This window comes from Pocillopora verrucosa, chromosome 13, assembly GCF_036669915.1.
Source record: "Pocillopora verrucosa isolate sample1 chromosome 13, ASM3666991v2, whole genome shotgun sequence".
In the NCBI taxonomy this organism is placed as follows: domain Eukaryota; kingdom Metazoa; phylum Cnidaria; class Anthozoa; order Scleractinia; family Pocilloporidae; genus Pocillopora; species Pocillopora verrucosa.
This window is the reverse complement of record NC_089324.1, coordinates 6,523,598-6,548,297: the sequence shown is the minus strand read 5'-3', so window position 1 is coordinate 6,548,297 and position 24,700 is coordinate 6,523,598. Positions and strand designations below refer to the sequence as shown.

Here is a 24,700-nt window from a genome sequence, read left to right as displayed (position 1 = left end):
AAATTTGAGGTTATTTACAGACTCACAGTAACAATTTTCAAAACTGTAAAATTCTACTTCCTCGACAGCAGATACCGTTACAATTACAATAACTGTGATGAATATGTATTAAGATTCTAGATTAAGATATTCTGAAACAAAAAAATTATTTCAGTATGTGAATGGATAAGACAGTTTAGTGCAAAGCTTTGTTTTCGTGCTGAACGATCACTCGGTTGATCAAGGAATCGGAACTTACGCCATCATAGAACATTTTCATTAGAAAAAGTCAAACATGCATTGGAAAGGTATTCAGAGACATTTGGCAAACATCTTGAAAACAGCGAATCAAATGTTGTTGTTGTAGAAGCTTCCTTGATCAAATGCATTTACTCTATCTGTAAAGATAAAATTGACTACTTATTTTAATTAAAGAAAAGTAAAATTAAATATTGCAATAGGAAAATTTAGAGATGATGGTCATTTTTCCTCAAAATTATTAAAAGAAACTTGAAATTGAATATGTTTAAAAAGAAATTATCTATTTAGCTTAGAGCATTCGTCAAAGTGAGACTGACCGAGATTCTGTTTTCACTTTATCAGAGTAGCCGCATATGGGTAAACCTACGTGCTTAAGCCCTTCCTTTTCACGCGCAAACTTGATATTTTCAAAATAATTGTAGAAAAAATACGTTTATGGCGATTCAGGAGAAAAAAATTAAGTTTCCATACAAAAGTGAAGTTTCTTTTGAAACAGCAAACAGGAGATTTATAGCAAAGATCTATGTACATCGTATAGCAACACTTCACTCTATCGAAGTTTTCCTTTCGATATGAGTATTATTGTGATTACCCACCTCACAGTCAGCAGTAGTAACAATAAATAATTGACCTGCTCAGGAGGTTTGTTGTAAGGTATTGAATTTGCTATGATCATTAGTTAAACTATAATTCAAATGTTCAGCTATTATGACGTCAGTTCGGTCGCGGAATAATTATGTACAAAATCGTGTTCCGCCACGTTTGCTTGTCGTTGTCCTGAACCTCATCCGATGAACAAGACCTTTTTTTCTCAAGTCCTATGATATTTTTTTGAGTACATGAGTATGTACTAACGTTTTCCAAATATAATTTAACTCATCTGACCGCCGGATTTAAGTATTGCCCACTATGAAACAGAGGTGCGTAATTTGATAGCGTTCTTGCCAAAGGAGGTAAGTAACACCAAATGTAAAGAGTTTTTATTCTGTTTCCCTTTTCTGCAAATAGTACTACATTATGATAAAAGATTGAGGGGAAATGCAAAAGGAAACGAGTTTTAAACATTCGAAGGATAAAACGTGCCTCAGCTATGGTGGCCCTGCTGTTTTTTTTTTTCAAAATTGAAACATATCCTTCTGTGAGGTTGGATGAGAACCTGCTCAAATGGACGAAGGACAATGCAGCCAAAGCATTCAGCAGTTTAAAGCAAAGTTGGATGAGATTGTCTCTCACAAAAGCAACGCTTTCAGCACGATGCGTCAAGATTTTTAATTTTCTTTTCTTTTACCGTCGTGGTAAAATATTTTTTGCATGCTGAGCATTTTTAAAAATCACCTGTTATTTTCAAAGAGGTTTCAATTATGGATTGTTATATTTATTTGCAAATGCCCATCGTTGGCTCTGTAGTTTAGACCACGAGATGCAGAGTTGCCTGGTTTTTATTCACGATAGAATCTAAATTAAGACAAAACTCTTTGAATGGCTATAAATAAACGACAGTCGTTTCGAAATTGTGAAGTGCACTTCGAGTTGAAATTCAACTGTTTATTAAAAGAACGCCAAAGTGATTATACAAATGCGTAACTCTTTCGAAACATATGTATATTTTGTGGGTATTTTCTTCAAAAAACATATGTTTCCTCATTATTATTCTTGTAAACATCTTTCGATGCACACTAAGTATTTATGGAAACCTGATGTTATTCTCCTTTAATGATAACAACGATGTTTTAAAGTTTTTCAGATCTTTTATTTCACTGTTACCTTTAACTAATGCAATGCACCAATTTACACTTCGATAACTCAGTGCCATTTTTTCAAAAGTCTGCCGTTTCACTACACATTTTCTGGTCTCGATTGAAATGGGAAAAACTGCTTGCAATTTCACCAATTCATTTTTTTTAGAAAAAAAAATCTTTGAAAATATGTTTTGGTTTGGTTTTTCATTTAATCTTAAAACAAACTTGTTATACCAAAAGAATGTTTTTTGTCACCTTACCGGTCATTCAATATTAATTTGTTTTCAACTTTCTTCTTTCAAAATCATTTGTTGGCAATGTGAAGCGCGAAAAAGTTTATCAAATGAACGTTCACTAGGGAACAACGAGGTATCCTTGCCTTTTAAAAAAATTGATGTCTAAAGCGGAAAGAGAAATGGAAGTTTTGGAGAACCAATTAGGTGTCCTCTCAAACATTTGCTCAGCCAAATTTGTCCCTTTACACAATTTGCAAACGGAAATGGGCGGAATGGAGGCAGCACAATATGTAATGTAAAGCGATGCAATTAGAGGATTCATGTCGGCCAGTAAGCTAGGCCACTGTAATCTTTTCAGAAATTAGCAGCGAGATATAAAGTCCACCACGCCTACAGCTTGCGGAATCTTTTGGTGTAAGGAGGCTGATGTTTATTAACGCCTTCTTTAGTACTGGTCACGGTTGTGTTAATATTTATGTGGTTGAGGCTGACGAAAAAACATCTTTTCAATTCTATGTATTCTGCGCAAGGGAAAATGAGCTGAAATTTTGGAAAGAGCAATAAGGAGCCTGGAAATATTCAGACGTCAACCAGATTCAAACTCGTGCCTCCCATAGCTTTCTCTGAAGAAGTCCTCTATTCTTTTCAGCGAAATAAAGAGAGAAACATAGAAAGGAGATCGGACGAGTTTTGGGGCTGAGTGGTCCAGTAAGAGAGGAGAAGATCCTTAAAGGTGGTGATTTTTTGCTTCCTAAGGAAACTTAACCAGAATGCGAATCCCTTGCCAAGCCTAGTTGTTTTAGTTAACGGGTCTTTCTTCCTGGTGCATTTATTATTCAAGGTTTGAGTAAATTTAAGTGAACATTTTGGCTGAAAGCTTTGATTAACCTTGTTTTGGGTTTTTTTTTTAATTCATTCTTTTGTCTCACACAAGAAAAAAAACTGTGGAACTTGTCGTTTCACTAATTACGAAGGCTTTCCTAACTTTTTGTCCTATTTTCCTAAGATAACCCACTTCCATGAAGAAACTCTTCCTTAATCTGACATATTTTTTTTGCGGAAAGAAAACATATCAATAAGCGGTGTCTGGTTGGTTTGAGCTGTAAGTCTGATATTGATCGAGGGGTTTTTTGATTTTGATGTTTTCCTTAATGGACATTTGTTTTACAATTACTATCCCTTGTGGTCTAATTAGCTAACGATGCAAGATTTCGCGTTTTTAACTTTTTGTTACTGAAAAAAACAAAATGCCCTATTTGTCTTGGTGTGTGACACATTGCCCATGTAATGCTCTCACTAATAGACGTTTCTTTTTATATTGACCACCAAAGCTTGAGTATGATAAAGTTTGAGGAACTCCTAAAATTTTCTTTGGTGCTCATTAAACCCGGATCGAGTGGAGCCATCGTTATGAAAGCTGCTTAAAACTTAGGATCTGCGGATGTGACCCTACTGGATACGAGGCACCGTTTCCTATACTGCACACTATGGTGTAAATTTTAGGTCTGCGTATGAGACACTTCAGTGTTTCCATTCAAATGAGAGTCAATGAGCAATATTTTTAGGAAGTACAGTTTGTGATACTTTAATAAATACATTTTTCAATGATTAAAATGATTTAAAAAACCCTTCAAAAGACTATCGTGTTATCTATCAGATAGGGTGTAAACTGACGATCTACTGCTTGACAGCTTTGTACATTCATGTAACAGGTGGTGCCAAAATATTTCTCTATCAATGCAAGAATATACCTCGCGAACACTAAAAAATCCCAGTTTTCATCCTCAGCTAAAGTGCCGGAAAACCGCAATGCCGACATATTTTCTAAAAGGCTGAGAGCTGCAGATTATTTATGTATTTGAAGAATAATCCTGTTAAGAAAAGCGAAAATTGAAAAAACATTAATCCAATTTTGCACGGATTTATAGGATGATGTATGACTATTCCTCAAATCAGTAAGGCGCCGATACATAGTCCTACTGATAACAAGAATTTGTTGAAACCACAAATCCCGTAGCGTCAGTCATCATTTTTGGAGACTCTTGCATATAATTTTTTTTCAAAGTTTGAAAAAACGCATTCACTTTTGTCTTCATTTTAACTTACAATGAAAAGAATTAAGACTGAGGGCAAGTTCCGTGGTTGGCTTTCGCCTTCGTTGCAGACTCTTCCCAAAATATAAGCAGAAGCAAAATCGTGAATTTCATGTAGGAGATGCAGATTCGGCGTAATAGCTATAAAATTCTTGAATTCAGGTATCGCAGGGGGTAAATTAAAAGATAATCTGTAACTGAAATCAGGCCTCAACTGATTAAAGAGATTTTCAGCGGGCTGGCAGAGGCGAGACTCACGCAACGTGTTGTTAAAATAGGGATCACTCTAGATAAGTAGAAAATCAAAGCATTTGCATGGGCATTTTCATTTAGCAACACAGTTTAGGAGCATTGTCCGCCGGTTTTTTTTTTTTAACTTATTAGCCACGAATAGCAATTGCATGGCTTGAAAGGTGGCCGCCTATTACAGTTCTTACCTCGGGCGAAGACTTTTTATTTCTCCGCTATTTATGACAGGAAACTCCAAGGTACCACAATGGTCCATGAGCGATCACCTAAATTACAGAACTAAAATTTCATTTTTAATTTAAGTTGCTTTTGGTATTGTGGCATTTCAAATTTTCTCAAAGTGTTTTCGACTCAAAAGAATGGCAATGAAAAAAAAAACATAATAAATTAATTTGAATATTCAATCAACCGTACATTTGTCGAAACAAAAGTAAGGGAAAATGCTAAGTATAATATGCAGCGTATGTTTCGTTTTCTAAATTTTCACATAAGTCACTTAGTTCAAGAGCTTCTTAATTAGGAAGCTTATTACTGAATGTTACCCTTCTCCCTTCTCTTATTGATCCAGCAACATAACTGGATTAAGATACCTGGTCGCGTTTTAATTTTGTTTCATTAAGCTCGTAGCATGTGTTCTAAAGTGATATTCACATCTTATGCAGTTTACAAAGAGTTTGCAGACATCCTCACTTCTAGCGAAGCTGGGGATGAATTTTGCGGACATCTTGTGGTTAAATAAACCTTATTGTACTACCGACTAAAGCATTCACTCCACACGAGCAATTTTTGGAGAGACAGTCTTAATTGTGTGATGGTAAAACTCGATGACCAAGAAATTGTTTTCCCCAAGTGCTTAACTTTGCTCGCCCAATAATACAACAGCGTGTTGATTTACACTCTAACCACTCTAAGTCCCTTTTGCATTCATTGACAAAAGGAAAAGCTTAAAGTATTACCGAGCGGCGCTGTAATTATCTACCAATTATCAATTATTAACAATGTTTCATTTTTACTTTAAATACAGCCCCTGAGTTAAAAGACACAATTACATAACGAATGAACGACCTTGGCTTGAAGACTTTACAGCAGCGCCTGATTGTCATGATAAACTCTACGGACTGTCGTCTACAACAAATGCAAAATGGATCGATCAAAGACTCGTAACCAAAGTTAAGTGAAAGCCATTCGGGGCTTGCAACTCCACGATGGAGATATTTTTTGGAAAGGCTTGTAGCCCCGTAACTGTTTTAATACTACAGCAGGTGAGATATCTAATGATCAACTTTAGGATTTTAAAATGCGTCTTCTTCCTCTCATTTTCCATTCTTTTTATTTTTAATTTCAGTGCCTTCATCTTGCAAATGGGCTTACTGTAGCTGGTAAGAGAGATTCTTTGAAAATTTCGTGAGTAATATCACTACCATTGACCTAGAGACTATATACTTGTAAATAGGGATATTTCTAAGGTACTCATTTAAGTGTTTCACTACGCAAAACCGTCATATTTGCCACATCGATAATTGTGCAAGGGTTTATTTAAAGTAAATTTCAAACACCATGTAACGCATTTTCTCAATTAACTATCATTGTCACGGATTATTTCACCACGGAGCTGTAAAATATATCGCCATATCCAACCTTACAATGTAGATCGAACACAATGGACTTAATTGACAGTTAGGGCTAAGACAATGTAATCCGACTGCTGTTTACCATTTCAGAGCTAGTGAATTGAAACACGCAAATATATCTTCATTATAACTATACTTTACTCTCTATGAATCCTTATGTCGTTTGCATCTGTGCATCGGCGATGAATCATTCAGTTTCGTTGGAAATATCACTACAGGTGACGAGCTACAGCTATCAAAATACTTTTTTAGGGGTTTCGAACTTTCGCTAAAATTAGTCTTCGTCTTTCTTTTAAGATCTTAGCATTAACACTGAGAAAAATACACAGTTATTTTTTTTGTCTTCTTTTCTTTTCATGATTTTTCGCGATTTCGTTTGCATATCCGAACAATTGGATTCCAGTTGAGCTCAACATAATAGACCCGCGAACAACCTGTCATCTTGGAAAACCACAAGATTAAAAATAACTCGTTCATGGTTAGGGAACGAACCAAATTTTCAAAATAATGTTTCGCATCGAATCATGTCAATAAGAAAAACTAGATAGGAAATCGAAATTGGCATTAATACTATACAATCTGAAAAGGCAGAAGGGCAAATTCCCATGAAATAACTGCCGTGTCAGTCGCGAATGTTATAACTTACGCACTCACTGTGAAAATATTGCATACTGTAAATCATCTAGATTCATACTGTTTTGCTTAGTCTTTGAATGGATATTACTTATTTAGAAATTCAGTTTTGCTTTCCGAAATCTATCTGACGAAAGTTTACCGCCTACGCTGTAGTACCCTAAGAAACTGCGAATCATAATCATGTTCGTGGTGGTTAGCAGTTATTACGATTCCTGATCATTATTTGAAAATGTAAACCTGAGTAATTTAGCTTACAGGCATAGTTTTATGGAAGATTTAGTCCCTAGAACAAATCTGGCGTCAGAAGAAAACATTTGCTTCCATAACTTAAACTGATTATAGCAGGTGAAATAAAAAGGCCAATTTAAAACAAATCCAATGAATATAGAAAATATCTAGGCACTTTGCTCGTGCTATCTTCTACAACTTATTTGATTTGCATCGAGCAAGTCAGAATACCTGTGGGCCGGCGAGATATGTATTCATAATTTACAACGTTGACAGAGGCTATCTTTCAATGCATGTAATTATTAAGCTAACTGAACACTAGCAATGTCGTTTACTAGTAGATTGGTATCTAAACTATTACGAAAATTTTCACGAAGAGTTTTTTACATTTTATTCTTTACCAATCAATAAAGATGAGATAATATCAAAGCAAATCATAAAGTAAGATAAACACAAAGTCAAGCCCCGACTCCAATCAGGCTGTCGAAACGATTTCATAGTCACTACTTACCATCGAGATCAGAACAGAAATGGCAACAGTTTGATGAAGCATACGGCTCGTTTAATTATGTCGAATGATATTGCTGATCGTTTGTCGTCTAAAAACTGAAAAAGATATTTGCAACAATCTGCATTCTTTGCCACCCTGCATAATCCTGGAATGCTCAGCGAGTTTAACAAAGTCGCCAATGTTTCCCACGCATCGTAAAATTGCATTTCAACACAGCATTCTCCCATATGAGTTTCCTTTCATCATTTAATCACTATATTTCGGTGGAATGACTGTCGCGTTTCTGAAAATCGTTCAACATCATTATCGTTGTCGTCATTGTCTTTTTATTATGGTTATTATCATTAACATTACTATTTATATTGTAATCATTATTTCAGTATTAGAAATATGTTTGTAAGGTACATTATCAGTTATGTATACAGTATTAATTTCTTTGCCCATAAACAAAGGTGATGACCCATGGTACCAGAAGGCGAGCTATTATTGGCCGTTCAACACACTCAAAGATCCTGGAATTCTAGACCAAAGGGGTACCACAAGCGTGCAGGCTTACAGCAAGAACGGAATTCAACTGGATGGGTTTCTAGGAAGCTGGGCTGACCTAGGAAATTTCTCTTTTCACTGTATAAGTAATCCGGAAGCTTGTAAAACAGGGTTTACGGCAACTTTCTGGCTTCGAGTTGACGACCGTCAGAACAAACGATTTGTTATGCAGATAGGTTCTGCCACGCAAGCTGTTGGAACAACGATGCAAATCGACGGTGACTATTTTGGTGTTTATGTAAATGGTCGTGCAACCCAGCGACACGTACAAGTAAACTGGACCTATGGGAGCTGGATTTTCGTGGCTCTTTCGTGGAACAAAATAGATAACAAAATTGGTGTTCTACTCAACTGTAGTAGCGTGTCATACGAGAAATATAATGTTGGGGCTAGTTATAGGTATTCGTCAGTTCCGCCAAATAATATGCTAATACTTGGGGCGAGCAATGCTCGGTTAAATAGCATCAAGATGACCATAGATGAACTTGCTATCTGGAATGGTGTTTTATCAAAACAGGATGTTTGTTATATCATGGAGTCCAAGGCAGGTAATATGCAACACTCTATCATTTCAAATCGGCCACTTAAGACAAATTTGTGGTTGTGGATTTGTTTTTTTAGTGTGTTGTGTGTTTATGTTAACAAAAGGGACGACCTCTTTTTGGTTTCTTAGGGTATTATAGGGAAAGTTAAGGATAAATGTGAGCTGGGCCTGGTCACATATGTGAATAAAATGAGCATTACTCCTATTCTAACAACGAGTCTTACACTAAGAAGTATTTCAAGATAAGTGATTTTTTAAAAACGTTAGATCCAGTACTAACATACGATAAGAATTTCTGCTGTCCAACAAGAATTGAAAGAAAAAAAACAGCTCTGACGTGAATGGAGGCTCTGTAACCCCGAGCCCTCTCCCTAGACTCGTCCACTAGGCCTTGAGAATCACATTTTCCAGCAGTAGCCTATCTGTTATTTTGTTTTCAGTGGATGGAAAATACACTGAGTGGTCTAAATTTAGTCCTTGTACGGTCACATGTGGACTGGGTGTGAAAACGAGGAACAGATCCTGCACGAATCCTCCGCCAAAACACGGAGGCAGCTTATGTCAAGGTTCCACGATCGATTCGGAAGATTGCTTTCTCAGAGATTGTCCTATCCACGGTAACTACTCCGCATGGTCGGAATTCAGCTCATGCACATTTACATGCGGAGGTGGTAAACAATACAGAACTAGAACTTGCACTCACCCTAGTCCTCGATACGGCGGACTCAACTGTTCAGCTTTAGGTCCTGAGCTAGAGGAAGTAGATTGTAATGAAAATCCTTGTCCCATTCATGGCCGTTACAGTGGGTGGTCAGATTATAGTGAATGTTCCACAAGCTGTGGAACAGGAACAAAGACCAGGACGAGAACATGCACTCAACCAGCTCCTCAGTATGGAGGTAAAGACTGCACAATGTTTGGGCCCACGAATGAACAGCTGTCCTGCTTTGTTAAGGTGTGTCCTGTTGATGGTAACTATAGCAACTGGAGTGCATTCAGTCTTTGCACAAAAAGTTGCGGTGTGGGAAAAAAAACAAGAACGAGAAAATGTGATAATCCTCTCCCTGTTGGCGAAGGAAGAAATTGTTCTCACCTTGGACCAGCAATTGAAAGCCAGCCGTGCAACATTGAGGTATGTCCAGTCAGCGGAGGTTACACACACTGGTCTGTTTTCAGCCCATGTACAAAATCTTGTGCAGGTGGGACGCATTTTCGGACACGCAACTGCACAAATCCTAGACCTGAAGCAGGTGGACTGGATTGTACACGTATAGGACCCTCAAGGGAGGTGGTGCCTTGTAACACAAAACCCTGCCCTTTGGATGGAGGTTACGGGGAGTGGTCTGACTTCTCATCATGCTCTCGATCTTGTGGTGGTGGCGAGAGCGTCAGGGCTCGGCAATGCAACAACCCTGCACCAGAATACGAGGGAAAAGATTGCTCGCTTTTGGGACCGGCAAGAGAGAGTCGTGATTGCAACACAAAAAGGTGTCCTGGTAAGATTAATCTCTTTTTTTAATTGTGTCATTTCCTTCAACTTTATGTAATACAAATGAATAGTGATAGCATTTTGGAGGTAGCGTCAACAAATTTGGAACCACGACCAAAAGACAGGTGTTCGCTTACCTTATCCTTGATATACAAATGGACAGTCTTATTTTTATGTGTAAAAAAACGCTGAAAGCTAAAGTTCATCATTTTCATTCTTGCTGATCAAAGAACTATTCAAGTCTTGGTATGTGGTATTATTTTAAAGGTTAAAAGCTGAAGCCTAATGAATGATGTCTTGCCGATCGATAGTTATCTGATATAACGTCCAGGTCCCAGTTGTATAAAGGTCGGAGAACGCTATCCAACGGATAAATTGCTATCCAGTGGATAAGTGATAGGAAAACGTACAGCATTATCCACCGTATAGAGTTTTATCCGGTGGATAGCGTTATCCTACCTTCGAGAAACCGGAGCCAGTAGTCTAGGCCATAGACACTTTTGTCTATACCATTTCCTGTGATATGATTGGTACAGACAAAACCAAAAAAGCTGATGTGGCCCAGAGAGGATTGGGAAGTTCCTTTTCCTTGTAAGCTTTCTCGTGGCGGCCAGAACAGAATTCAAAATTTCAAGAGAGACATCATTGAATTATTTATTTCTGTATTACTATATTGCAAATCTAATTCCCGACAGACATGTCATCTCCACTCTCGCACCCCGCTATGTGTTGCACGCACTCGTATTTTGCTCGCAGTGTTTTGTTATCAAACTCTATCCTTTTCTGGTGTGATGTCTAAAAGACATCTCGTGGGGGGTAGGAACCGAAGAAATAACATATGTACTTCAATCTCGTCTGCAATTTCCATATGAATTTTGAAGGAAGTGTAATGTACTGGAAGTAGTTCTGCAAGAATTTCAGGGAACACACTTCGACCCCCTTAAGCTTTTCCACACAAGGGCAGTGTTGTTCACGGTGAGATGTCCGCAAAAAAAAAAGAAAGAAAAAAAAGACAAGGTCGTTTGAGGTCGAAATAAACTATTCGTTTGCATGTCGAGCAAACCCAGTTAGCATGAATTTCCTCAGAGTCGTGGTCGATATTATTTTGAATTGAACCGAAAGCTCATTTTTGAATAAGCTTTAGTCAGACCGCCTTACTCGACTGTCCTTTAACAGAAAGTCGATACAATTTTCGGAAAAAGTAGATATGATTATCCATGAGCTAATACTTACTAAGGAATACTTAGAAAATCGACAGCTGACAGAAGCCATGACGCCATGACAGCCTAGGACAAAAATTGGAAAATATTTTTAAAAATTGGACCACGAGGTCATGTTTGATGTTAAGGACAAAACTGTCTACGGCCCGGACCGTCCAGGTGTAAATGATGAGAGCTTTACATATCATTTCAATTAGCTGTGTGATCCAAACCCCTCCTTTATCTGATTTCTTTTAAGATAATTGTTTAAATACACAATTTTTAAAGTCACTTCAGCTTCATTTAGTTTCTTTATGTAATTATGCATACTTACAACTGTGTTTTTTACCCTGTTTCTTTTTCTTTTTATTTAGATATTAGCTTTATAGCGCCCGTCAGATTTCCAGGCGAAACGTTTACTCCAGATCTCATGAATAAAAATAGTAAGATATTCCAAGCGCTAGCCAACAAGATCAGGTACAATGTAAGTTTCTCCTGCATTTATCCTCTTTTTCTCTTCGTGAAGTGCAATCTGACAGTTTATCTGATCAGCATTCCATACAGCGTCTTTTTATCACGGTTATCGTTGTTTTGCTCCTCAACTAAGGGAATACCCTATAATTTCTCCTTGCTTCCGATATGATTCCTGCTTGTCCAGAGACTTGTTTCCTGGATGTTTCCCAGTTTCCTCGCTCCTCGCTCGACTTGGTATTTTAATGTTCTTTAACACGGTTGATTTATGTATATGACTTTCAGGTGCTAAGTATTTACGACGAAAATTCTGCTCTGGACTCAGTTGAAGTCAAATCGTGTGGATTTGCGGACGCCCCGGGGTAAGGGCGGGAAGCGGTAAATAGATAAAGGAATGATCAGAATTAGTTACATTTTGCACTCCTGTTACCAGTTACCTAGTTTATTTTCCTATGTGAACTTGTATCGCTAATTGGCCAAATTTTCTTTCAATCTTCATTATCGAACTAAGGTATTCATTCGACATAGAATCTTAACAACATCAAAAGACCTGACCTTGAAAACGCATTCTCTACTGTTGCAGTTAATCCAATCAAAAAATATCGGGAGCTTCTTACTGTGTTTCAATCCTTTGAAGCACACCTTTTTTCGTTTGTGAATGTTAAGGTGGCGTTGAAATTTCAATAGGCTGCCAATGAACAAAGCGGTATTGAATTGACGGAACACGTTTCCATAATTAAATTGAACAATAAGGCGTCTTAGAAACAGCAATTTTGAAAAACTTTTGTGTGGAAGGCGGCTTCAAGTCAAATATGTCCATACTTTTCGTGATGTCTCACATCGTTCTCTTATCAACTAATGCTATAAATGTATGTACGATGATGAATCATTTGCAGCGGATGAAAGATAAGAATCGGAAAAATTATAACAAATGCAGCACTCCAAGACCCGGACATTGCCGAACCTTGCTACGTCTTACGACGTTTTGTCTCAAATACACAGAGCAATTGAAGAACAAGAAAGTTCTCATAAAATAAAAGTTTCACTCTCTGTTTCTGTCAGGCCTGTTGTACAATGCGTTCTTCAGTTTAATTTCATGGCTGCTCAGTACAACGGAATTATTGCGTTACAAGACGCTCTGACGGTTAAGAAAATGCTGCACAAAATGGAAGCTAAAGCGGAATACATAAACAGCGCTGCCGGTAAGTTTTTGATGTAATGGTGCGTTCTAACATGAATAGAGGAATATGTGAATTACGCCAAAAGCATCCTTTACGGGAATTAGGGAAGGTTTAGAAATTTGACGTTCATAAAGTTATAACCAAAGTGAGTGGAAGCAAATGCATGGGACAAAAATGGGCTTATCGCTTCTCCTTAAACTGATAAATTTGTTTCGACAGACGCAGTTCTTTCCATTCTTTGTTTATTAGTCCCTAGTGACGCCCCTGAAAACGTCACAGCTCGAAACACAAGCTCCCAAAGCATCATGGTCACTTGGAACAAAATTCGGCCTCGCACCGTTGTTGGTGGGGATATCCTTGGCTATCGTGTTCTTTACACTACACAAGAGGACGCTACCAGGTGGAGTCGTGTGATATCTGGAGAGGAAAACACCAAAGCAGAACTAAAGGACTTGAAGATCTACACCATGTACTGTGTGCGTGTCATGGGATACAACAGGAGAGGTGATGGGATTGCTTCACTCCCAGTGTGCGCTTACACAGATAAGGATGGTAAGATATTGCTCAGAAAGTGTGAAAGCTATAGACCTTGATCAGGGGAAATAAATGGGTATGCGGCACTGTAATGATTCTAGCTACTGTTAGCAATCCGAGGTCGAACTCCGGTAGCAGTAATTTGGTCGAGGTCATTGTTTGGTGTTTTTAGTCACGACACTTTACTCCTACAGTACCTCTCCGCCCAACGTGCCCAAAATGACCATCATTGAGCTGTAAACGGAACCCGCAAAATGTTAAGGATTATCATGCAAAAGAGGCGGGCGAACTGTAAATTGCTCAGGGTTAGGTAAATTGGATGGTTCCTAATTATAATGATTGACGGTCAGAGTGCAGAGTGAACTTCGCACATTGGGAAACACTGCAATCGTCGGGATATAGACTGGAACTTTCTAAATGTGAGTAAATAAAAATTGTAAAGACGTTATCCCTCCGATTTTTTGATGAAACATTTTGGGAAAGATGCTAATTATTCAATTATACCAGCGAAATCTTGCTGTTCTCATTCTTAGCACTGACAATGGCACAGGTTTTGTCGACAACCACCGCTCGAAATAATCTTGAGGGAGATCGCTTTTGAAAAAATCTTGGTTTTGGAGTATGAAAACAAAAATGGATGAGTATTTTAATAGTGCTTTATTCTTAGTGTCCTCGATTTTCGGAATGTTTGGTCCTGCTGTAATGTAAGATATGACATTAGTTCCAGATGGTGCACCTGCAAATGTGACCGCCCGAAACTTGAGTTCCACGGAGCTTTTCGTTGAATGGGACCGGTTGCCAGAAAAGTACCTTCATGGAGTCTTACTCGGCTACCAGATGAATCTCACAAGAGTAGCAACGAATGTAACAGAAGTTGTAAAAATCTTACCGAATGTCACAAGCCATCGATTTTCTGGATTGGTGATGTACAATTGTTACGTAATCAGCATAGCAGCTATCAATGAAATAGGAATTGGTGTCGTCAGTCAAGGTGTTATTGTATGGACAGACGAGGGTGGTAAGGTTTTCTGTTTGTTTTCTTCATTTTCATCAGAATAAGGAATTTTCTTCAAATCTTTTGCTTGTTAAGTCTGAGTTATATGTTAAGAAGTTAAGTGCACGGCAAACTCGTCTTAGTCAATAAGGCTGATTTACCATTTATCAAAAACCAAGGGAAGAATAGGCAATTGTCGAATGAACATAACTCAATGTAGTATACTCACCAAGAAAATGCCGATCTAAGCATGAAATAGATAACAATGAACGAAGCTCTTACCATCGTAGCCTGTGTGATAAAAGTTTTTTGGCGAACTCTTCCAAGATTAATCGTGGAAAAAATGCAGGTTTGGTAATTATTTATAATAAAGACAACATCCTTAATCAATAAACGGCTGTATAGGCACATTTAGTCTGATTACTTGCTTGAAGCTTTCAATTAATTTTCGTTTCCAATCCAACAGTTCCCAGCAGGGCTCCAAACATCTCACAGATATATTACACCAGTTCCACGAGCATTCGAGTGCACTGGGACCCTCTTCCTCCACGGTATATACACGGCCGGTTGCTAGGATACCGAGTAGAATATTGTCGAGTGGAACCAGGTTACCTTAACACATGGAAAACAGTTGTAGTTGGTGCTAACATCTACGATGCCACCATCTACGGTCTTGAGAAATATGGAGCGTATGTGTTCCAGGTTGGTGCTTTTACCAGGAAAGGAGAGGGGTTGTTGTCCAAAGGTTACATGATCAGGACAGACGAGGATGGTAAGCAGCTGTTCTCTACGCCTGATGTCGACGCGGCTATTTCCCCTTCAAGTCATTCGATCAAACGACCGTATTCCCTTCCTGATTGTTCCTCTATAATTGCTTGCTGCCTTATAATTTATTTAACCTTTTTATAATGTTCCGTGTGCCGCAATACAAAGCAACCTGACCAGCAGTTTTCCAGATTCATTAAAAAAATTGTTGTCTTGATATGTTCCATGACATATACGTCCCTCCACTTAATTATCAAAATAATATTTATAAAATGCTGTTTGCGTGAACTTTTCTCTGGCTAAGCGGGTTGTGTTGAATAGTTTTCCCGCGGTATAAAGGAAATTGCTGATGAAGTAAACTTCTTTGTGATCAGGTGACAAGGATGCTTCGGTTTTAACTTATTAGCAAAGCTTGCTAAGGCTTCTGACATTTCGTTATCGATCGATTACACGATGTCAGATCTAAGGTTTTCGATCCTTAAATTTGTTTCAGTCAGCGGAAAGGTTTTTCTTTATGAACGTATATTGAGTACCATTCAACTATAAAATCTTAGCAAACGACAAATCGATCAGTCTATAGTATTAGTTTTTAAGAGTCTATGTGGAGATGGTCCTGAGTGTATATATATATATATATATATATATATATATGTTAAAAACCTTTTTAGCTTTAGAAAAACGAACTGTATTCTCAGGAGAGATGGATATAGGCCAGCTTTATCTAGGTTTAAATTACTGTGAAAGAAATATTATTCAGCCATATAGCTGCGAACATCAGGAAAAGTCTTCCCAACAAATTTCATAACCCAGCGCGTCTAAAAAAATTCCAATGGAATATTCATAATGCTATTCTTTGGAATCGTTATATCCTTTTTTTGGTCATTATTATTTACAATTTCTTAATATTTCATTGTTTAATGTGTTTGTAAATTTTTTGATCAATTTATGTTGTTTGCACACGTTAACTTTGTATCTTGAACGAGTTATAGTTCTTGGACGATACGTGTTTAAATAAAAAATGGTATTGAGTTTTATTGTATCAGATCATAATAAACCTCCAATAGTTTTAAGTCTCTTTTTCTCGATACAGTGCCTTCTAAGCCTCCGCAAAATTTTACGGTTGCCAAGGATAACTCCACTTCAACAAGCCTATTCATCCACTGGCGACCAGTGCCTGTAAATCATCAAAACGGCATTATTCTTGGCTACAGAATTCTGTATAAGAAATCGCGGTCAAGTCAAGAAAAGCTTAGATCAAGGAACGTGTCAGCTGAATCAACCACAGTGGAGCTCAAGAACCTCTCCAAGTACACAGAGTACGATGTTACCATCTTGGCTTACACTTCGAAGGGGAACGGCGTCAGGGCAAAGTTCTTTACCGTTTCCACGAAAGAAGACCGTAAGTGCTTTCAACAACTTGATAAAACTATTCGTAATTGTTAAGGAGAATGAGATTCCACCTAATTAACCCTTCAAACGCTAAGAGTGACCAGCATCTAATTTCTCCTTGCAGTAATATGCTAAATCATTACTTAAGATCATGAGAATTAAGGAAATGATCGCCAACCTAAGAAGGTTTGGTTGTTAAACGAATTTACCTTATCAGTATCAACAGACGTGTATACAGAGGACAGTATGGAGATTGAGTTTGGAATGTAAAGGGTTAATTCAACCTAAATTCTCAATACTATCAAAGTGGTTAGATTGGTATTGTGAAGGTTTTTCTGCTTTTAATCATTTTAATATCCGATGGAATGTCCAACTTAAAGGAAATCTTTTGTCCAAATGTATCTTAGGGCCAAGCAGACCACCAACTTTAACCAAAGTTTTCAACACAAGTTCTACGAACATTAAAGTGAACTGGAATCCAATAGCACACGGCTATGTCCATGGAGTATTATCCGGGTATGTCGTTTTATATCGTGCTATGAACGAGTCCCAGGACCTATACAAGGATTACGAAGTGGGACCGAACAGCACCAGCGTGGAGCTGACAGGACTATGGAAGTATACCAACTATGGCATCAGAGTTTTAGGTTTCACCAGAATGGGCTGGGGTGTCATTAGCCCTGAAGTTCTCGTACAGACTGATGAGGATGGTAATGTCGAATTTGTTTTGTTGGTTTGTTATTGATTTTCAGCATTGGTCAATACATTTCCCTTAAATACATCAGGAGAGCCCTGCATTTAGTATTTTGAGATCAAGGTATATAGGCTAATATCACGATAATAGCTATGCTGACATAGCCCCTAGAAGCCACTACTAACGAGCTCATAAGTGGAAGTTAGCAGATAACTCACATCATATTTTGGATTCAAGATGAAAGTGTGTCAGCAATAGAAAAAGAGATAAGTTAACCTTAGAAACGTTAACAATATGAACTATTAAATATAATGGGTCACTCTCTGAATTAATGTGATAATTTGTTGGGGTAAAACTTGCAAATTTAAAAAGAAGAGTGGGAAAGAATGTAGCCAATTAGTTCTGTAACCTAATACCTTTGTGATCCCTTCACAGCTCCAGGAAGGCCTCCAGAAAACGTCCAAGGCATCAGCAAATTCACTCCCACGACGATCCCGGTGTCGTGGAAACCGATTGGGAATCCATATTATGTTCATGGCGTACTGCTGGGTTATACAGTGACTTATCGAGCACTCAGAAACCCTAATGAAGAGCTGAGTGAAAGGGAAAAAAACATCACAGTTGGACCGAATACCTTTTCTCTCGAGCTCCGTAATTTGGAATCTTTTACAATTTACAGCATCGAAGTTCGAGCATTTACCAGAAAAGGCAACGGTACACCTTCCTCGGTAATTTTTGCGGGTAAGTAAAATTTGCAAATTTTTTCAATCTTGTTCAAAACTGCTCGCATTTCGCAAGGTGAGGCGATTTTTAATCCTTTTTGTGTTGTCTAAGTGCAATTAAAGGAATCAGACGAACGGGAAAGCCGTGGCTAGTTTTCCAAATAACGTACGACCAAACAACAAATTAGAGAATGATTGTGGCTCATTAACTTGACTGATCTCTCAAATCTGTGGCATACATTGAAAGAAATTGATTTTCCTGTTTGATTTAGAAACCTGCAACTGCAACAAAAACCTTTACACAAACTATTGGCTGAACCCGCCATACATGGCTAAAGGTGAGAGCGGCAACGTAAGCGGTATTTTCCCGCCAATTCTGCGTCTTGTCGTCCGCAGCTGTTGTGGTGATTGTAAACAACATGGCTACACAGAAATTGATTTTCTTTACTCGGGGCACAACTCTGCAGCTAAGAAAAGTACCGAGAAACAAGTCAGAGAAGCAATAGATGACGCGAAAGAGTTAAGCTTTCCCGTTTCCGGACGGATGGAACAATTGGATTATTCCAATGAATATGGTTTTGCGCCTTTAGTGCAGTCCGCTGGGGTTTCGTTCATCGTGGCTGGAGACGAACCAGGAGCTACGGCCAAAATGGTAGTCAAAGCTGTGTTAAACTTGTGGCCTTTGATCGTGACTGTGTTCATTTCAGCTTTCTTCTCTGGAATAGTTATGTGGCTTATGGTAAGTGTCGTTTGATTGTTTATTCGCACTTGATCAGAATTTTTTTTGGAACAAGTACTTCATGATTACATGCAGCTCATTTAATATTCAATAACCTTGGCTTTTTTTGTATTGTGAGGCTGCAAAGTTGATCCCACTTATACGTTATTTTCTTTATCAATGATTCTATTCGTTTGGGGGAACTATAAAAAAAAAACAAACAAACAAAATAGAAAACACGCAATTAAAAACGCGCTAACTTGCAAAACAGAATTGACGCAGGAAACTTTGTTAACCAGATGCCACTTGAACAGAAATGATTAAAACTAAAGATTTTTTCACCCAGGCGTTACTTCCAGTCAGTAAATTTTTGTTTACCAACAGGATTTCATTTTCAATGCACAAGAATTTCCTTCCTCTCCTATAAGAGGACCAATTGAAGGAATGTGGTGGGCCTTTGTAACCATGACAACTTTGGGGTAAGATAAACATGAAACATGTTATTTGCTCGCTTGGTATCTTTGCCTAATCAACTAAAGCAAGCAAAGTCTGTATGTTTATGTTCATAAAATATTGAAACAGGGCACATAAAGTAATAATCACATCTCCGGCCGAGCTGTTTAACTATAAAGATGGTTTTGAACAGGGAAGTATCCCTTTGCAAATTCCTTTCGTCAACCATTTTCCAGTTATGGTCCTGAAAACTTACATTCTGTGTTGGCGTTGTTACATCATCAGCCATAAAAGGTTTGCGGTAGAATTTTGCATGTGAAAGGTACAATTGCCTTTTTCTTTTTGTTAGATATGGAGACCGTGTGCCCCGTGGTATACACTCTAAGTTGTTTGGAATAGTTTGGATCAATTGTGGCCTCATCATCATCGCACTTGTGATTTCATTCATCACTACGTCTTTGACAATGAATGTCATCAAATCGGATATTGCCGTGTATGGATCAAAGGTGAAACAAATCTTTGAATTTCTCTATTTCAAAACTTCCTCCTTCCTTCCTCCGATTAACTTTGCGAGCAAAATGAACAATCATCTTCGTCCAAATATCTTACGAGGACTTAGATTTAATCAGAACTGTCAGTTCCCCCCTAGATTGCTTAGTGGCTCACTTTCAAAAAATTTGTTTCTCCAAGTATATACCTTATTAATATGGTCTTAATTCTTGCGATTCGAAGGTTTCCGCCATTGCTGATACACCGGAATTTCGTCTTGGAACTCGATTGAATGCTCGCATGCATGGAGGTAAGTTGGAATCAAAAATAGGATCAAGTTGATAAAGAAAAATTTTTTTTCTCTTTTTTTGGAAGTGTACATCTCGAGGAGGAATTGTGAGGGAAACCAGCTGGAGTAAAGATTTCCTTAGGCCTCAATTTGTCGTCATCAATTAACGTTCAACCACAAAAGTGCTCCATGTAAAAATTTCCGTTAACGGATCCCTTTGTTCAAAGACTGAAATTATTGGACAAAAGCTCTTTTTAGTCAAGGAAAAAAGCATGTCACATAGTTCCGTCTTCCCTACAAATTGAGAGAAGAAGGTCGTTCGGAAAAAAACTTGTTGGGTATGAAAACTAACTGTTATGAACGTGGCACCAACAAGATTCTTTTTTTTTACCTATAGTAGCCACCATTGAGGACTTGTACCAGTCCTTGAAAGACAGACATGTAGATGGCGCCCTCATAGATTCCTACACTGTGGGAAGTCGGAAGGAATTGTTCAGTGATGGAGTTCTCCGTATGACCAAGATAATCTCTTACTCCTCAGCATATGGAGTTGTAATGGCTGGACAAGCTAGAAAGTTGCAGAAATGCTTTCGTGAGTTTTTGAGGGAGGAGAGGGTGTCCGTATTTCAAATCATCACCGACAATGTTCAAGGCGTTACGGTAATTATCATTATGGTACTTTATGACGAGAATTTTCCTCCTTTGTTTTATGACTGTTTCCCAGTTACTTGATATCAAAGAGGAAGGAAACAAAACGAAACGTTCGAAAACGACCTTTTGTCCTCGTGGAGGCAACATTTCTTTGTAGATAGGATACTTCCTTTTCAAGCACTGTTTCTCTTTGTTTCACCTTAAAGGACGACTACACTCAGTTTCTCGCATTTGAGAAAGATCTCTTTCGAGATATCAAAGGGAATATCGTGGTAACAAATATGTAGAATTGCGTTCGCAGGAAAAATTTTGCATATGCTGTTACATTAAGAAAAATCCACCAGAACGTTTACAGATGGGGCACATCGTGGAGTGAAGTGCTGCACGAAAACAAAAACGTCAACTATTGGCGTGTTTCACCACCAGATCAACGATTGAGTGAGCGGAAAGTTGTTGCTTCGTATGGCATGAAATAACCAACTTAGTCATCGAATGAGATATATGTGATGTACTTAATCGATCCCAGCCACCACTCAGTGCGTCAGAACCTCGTTCGAACCTTTCCGTAAGCACAAGTCACGCGAAAATATACTATTTATGAATGAATAATCAGGAACACATTATTGAATTTTCAGGGACTTCAGAAAGACAATACGGCAGAAAAGACAGAGAATTTGTTTGACGCAGAGTCTGTGGTGTACATCCAAACGATGACGTGGTGTGGAGGTGCCTTTGGCGTGCTGACAGTTATCTTCCTACTATATGAGCTAACCACCAGAAAGAATCGCAATCCATCTCCGAAGAGACTCGGTAAGATACTAAAATTTCATTGAGTTGAGGATTTAAATTCTAGAAAAATTGTGGTATGGCGTCAGCTAGGCTATTATAGAGTAATGTAGATCTATCAAGTGAGTTGATGATGCAAATTGGCCACCGTAAAGAGTTTCTTAAGCTGACGTTTCAAGGGTTAGCCCTTCGTCAGAGTGAATGAGTTTACGATTGAGTCCCTGACTCGTTTGGCCCGCAATTGAACTGTCCAGTTCAGGTCGTAAGCCTATGATTAAATGGAAATAAGCATTTGATAGATAATGTCTCCCTTGCTGAACCATTTTTTTATAGAGAGAGACCCATTGATTACCATTGCATTTCAATGCCTCGCTAATTTTGCACTTAAAAAAAATAAACAACAAAAAACAAAACAAAAAACAAGCAAACAAACAAACAAATGCATTGGGCCATTTTTAAAGTGGTCACTGCTCCGAATTAAGATAATTATTTACAGTATAGACGATTTCTCCGTGACAAGTGTTTAATGATTTAACATAGTCTAAGCTTACAATGATAATCATAAGGATACTAAGCTACTTTACCTTTATTTTGGGACCAGAATACAGTGACTACTTGGAATCTCTGAACAAACAAAAACCTAGGGACAAATATGACAACAGCAAAGAAACGATGAAGACGATTCTGACCGAATTTCATAAAAACTGCCGTCTCAGACTGGAAAATCTCAAAGCAAAACATCGACGGGAGTTGCGGCTTTTGACGCGATTAAAGCAAGAGCAAGCCGATAAAGGAGGAACTGAAGCCTTGAATGGGAACGTTCATAAGAATAACTTTGCATTCCCTTTTCAAAGGAGCATTGTACGGCACCATCAGAACGGAGTGGTACCATGATGAAAGGTGTTGAGTCAAGTCACATGATGAAACTGATTCTCTCCAAAGGCGATATGGTTCCTCCAGTTATTATGAAATTGCATTGCCAGAAGTCTCTCCTGGAATGTTTTCATGGTGACCCTGTCTTTTGACAATAGCATTTATGTGGAAATTTTACTTTATGTGTAAAAATTACCTCATCAAATAACATCCAATGCATAAGGATAAAATGAGAATGAAAGGGAAGTTGGCTCTCTTAAAAAAAAAAGCAATAAAAGAGGAATGGCACTCCTAGGTTATCCAAGAAAGTGTTGATTTTCTTTATAAAATATCTGCTTATGCCGTAACTGTATAAAAGGCAAAGTGAAATGAGTGAAAGAAGGTGTAATTCTGTAGATGACATAGATGACATATGTATACTCAGAGAAAAGAACTTCGAGTGCTCTCAGTAGAAGTCCAACCTACGTCCTTCGGAACAAGTTGTCAGCTATATAATAATCATTGTCATAATAATAATCATAATCATAATTATAATAAAATTAAATAATTACAATAATAATAATTGCTCTTAGCTGAGTGATGCGCTAAATTAAATGATATATCAAGTGCATTATGATAATTTTATTTTGCATGCATGTCTCAATGAATATTTCTCATCATTCTTGCAAATACAGGCGAAATACGGAGAATGTATTGCCCAATATCTGAATCGCCTCGTGTGATGCTGGCAAATATCAATCGTTTTCCTTTCAGATTACAATAGACATTCGCACTGCACTAACATACAATTTCACTGACACAGTCTAAGGTGACAATAATGAATTCAGGAAGGTAGACTTGTGTTTAAACAAGTGTTTTGATTCAATTGTCTTGTGGAACGCAATTTCATGTACCAACTATAGCTAAGTTAAAGAATGGTATATATTGAACTGAGTAGCGTTCCCCCTGAGTGTCTTTTTGGAGTAACTTGCTTCAACCAGTACCTTAAGAATATGATTTTGGTAACAAATTCCCACTTATGTTTTATTAGAACTTTTACCTGACCCAGATAAAACAATTGGTTGTTTCTTAGAATTTAAGATTGATATTTTGGCAATGTAAACATATCTTGTGAATATGAAATTCTTGGTTCACTTTGATAAGTGAAATGCTTTCCAATTAATGCTATCCTACGTGATGCATTCTATAGATGAATGCTGGTTATTTCCGGAAGTTGTTGATCTTGATGTAAAACGACATTGAAAAATGTTAAATACGTTCGTTTAAAATCTGCAGACTGTAGAATATTTTTAAAAACATTAATTTTATTTCAAATTGTTAATAATATAACTAAAAAGTCATCTAGCCAAATAAAGGAACTGCTGGACGGATTTTACACCCAATCTGTCTTGTGTATGGTAATTTTTCAGTTAGAGAAACTTTCTCGATTTGTTTATTTAACGACTGAGAGTCGATAGGGCAAAGTCCAATTCCAGTACCGAGCACGCATAGAAATCGTGAGGGAACAATGTAGTTGCTTTAGCATAAATCTGCCAGTCGTCCATAGATGAACAACAAGACAGTCTTATGTTTTCATTTCATTTTGCTCACAACCGTCCACTGTTAGGTTACTCACTCTAGCCTCTATCAGTCACGGAGTGGATAGCGAGTAGCATAGCCGACCAAATTGCAGCTTTTCGATGATACTAGAGTGGTAGCAGAGTTATACTGAACTAAATTGATTTAGAGTCGAAAAGGCTTCGGAGCCCGTGTTTCAAAAGTCCTAGTAGTATCCGGTCCCAAAAAGTTTTTTATTTTTTTGCCATTTTTGCATTCAACTTTGATAAACTGTTTGTTATGAAATTGACACAAATCAAATAATGACAAAAAATCTCTAAATGAAACTGATTTTTGCGCTAGGATCCGCAGGATTCCAGAATTTTTCGGCTCAGCAAAGTTACCAAACGCAGAGCTGCAAAATCGGTTTTAAAAGCATGCTCTTTTAGGTGTCATGATATATTTTCTAGACTGTTAAGCAGGTCTACATCATCCCCTTTTTATTAAGGCAAAAAAAAAAAACATTTTCCGTCTCGGTCTCATGCTTATAACGATATAATGTAACGGGAAGAATTGTATTATAAATGACATAATTTACAAGGACAGGTTTCTTTATTTACAAAGCTGAGCTGGCTGTTTTCAGGCAATATTTACATACGGATTCGATCTAACATTGCAACGAAATGAAACTTTACAAGAATTAAGTTCAGCCTTTGGAATTAACGGAATGAGAGGCTTTATCCTTATGTTAATCATTATCTAAAATAAGAGCAATTTTCATTTGAGGGCCAAGAAACCAAAACCGAAGCTACCT

General features: G+C 37.7%; 1 protein-coding gene across 1 annotated transcript; it reads left to right on the top strand.

Annotated features, from left to right (window-relative positions):
* The first annotated feature begins 1,034 nt into the window (after nt 1-1,034).
* On the top strand, nt 1,035-23,773 carry LOC131787454 (uncharacterized). The gene is made up of 21 exons (XM_059104561.2): nt 1,035-1,193; nt 5,582-5,819; nt 5,903-5,936; nt 8,016-8,657; nt 9,094-10,149; nt 11,716-11,825; nt 12,098-12,174; nt 12,875-13,014; nt 13,243-13,545; nt 14,249-14,545; nt 14,988-15,293; nt 16,377-16,685; nt 17,083-17,385; nt 17,805-18,110; nt 18,364-18,830; nt 19,194-19,288; nt 19,612-19,768; nt 19,995-20,061; nt 20,438-20,700; nt 21,327-21,501; nt 22,079-23,773. Exons 2-21 carry the CDS (start codon nt 5,763-5,765, stop codon nt 22,369-22,371), a joined length of 5,457 nt encoding a protein of 1,818 aa, XP_058960544.2. The 5' UTR covers nt 1,035-1,193; nt 5,582-5,762; the 3' UTR covers nt 22,372-23,773.
* The last annotated feature ends 927 nt before the right edge of the window (nt 23,774-24,700 follow it).

Bases quoted from the DNA above. Each gene is read 5' to 3' on its own strand.
- LOC131787454 (XM_059104561.2), top strand. From the start codon at position 5,763: ATGGAGATATTTTTTGGAAAGGCTTGTAGCCCCGTAACTGTTTTAATA. The intron at 20,062-20,437 runs GTAAGTTGGAAT...TTTTACCTATAG, and splicing joins GAATGCTCGCATGCATGGAG to TAGCCACCATTGAGGACTTG. The intron at 21,502-22,078 runs GTAAGATACTAA...TTTTGGGACCAG, and splicing joins TCCATCTCCGAAGAGACTCG to AATACAGTGACTACTTGGAA.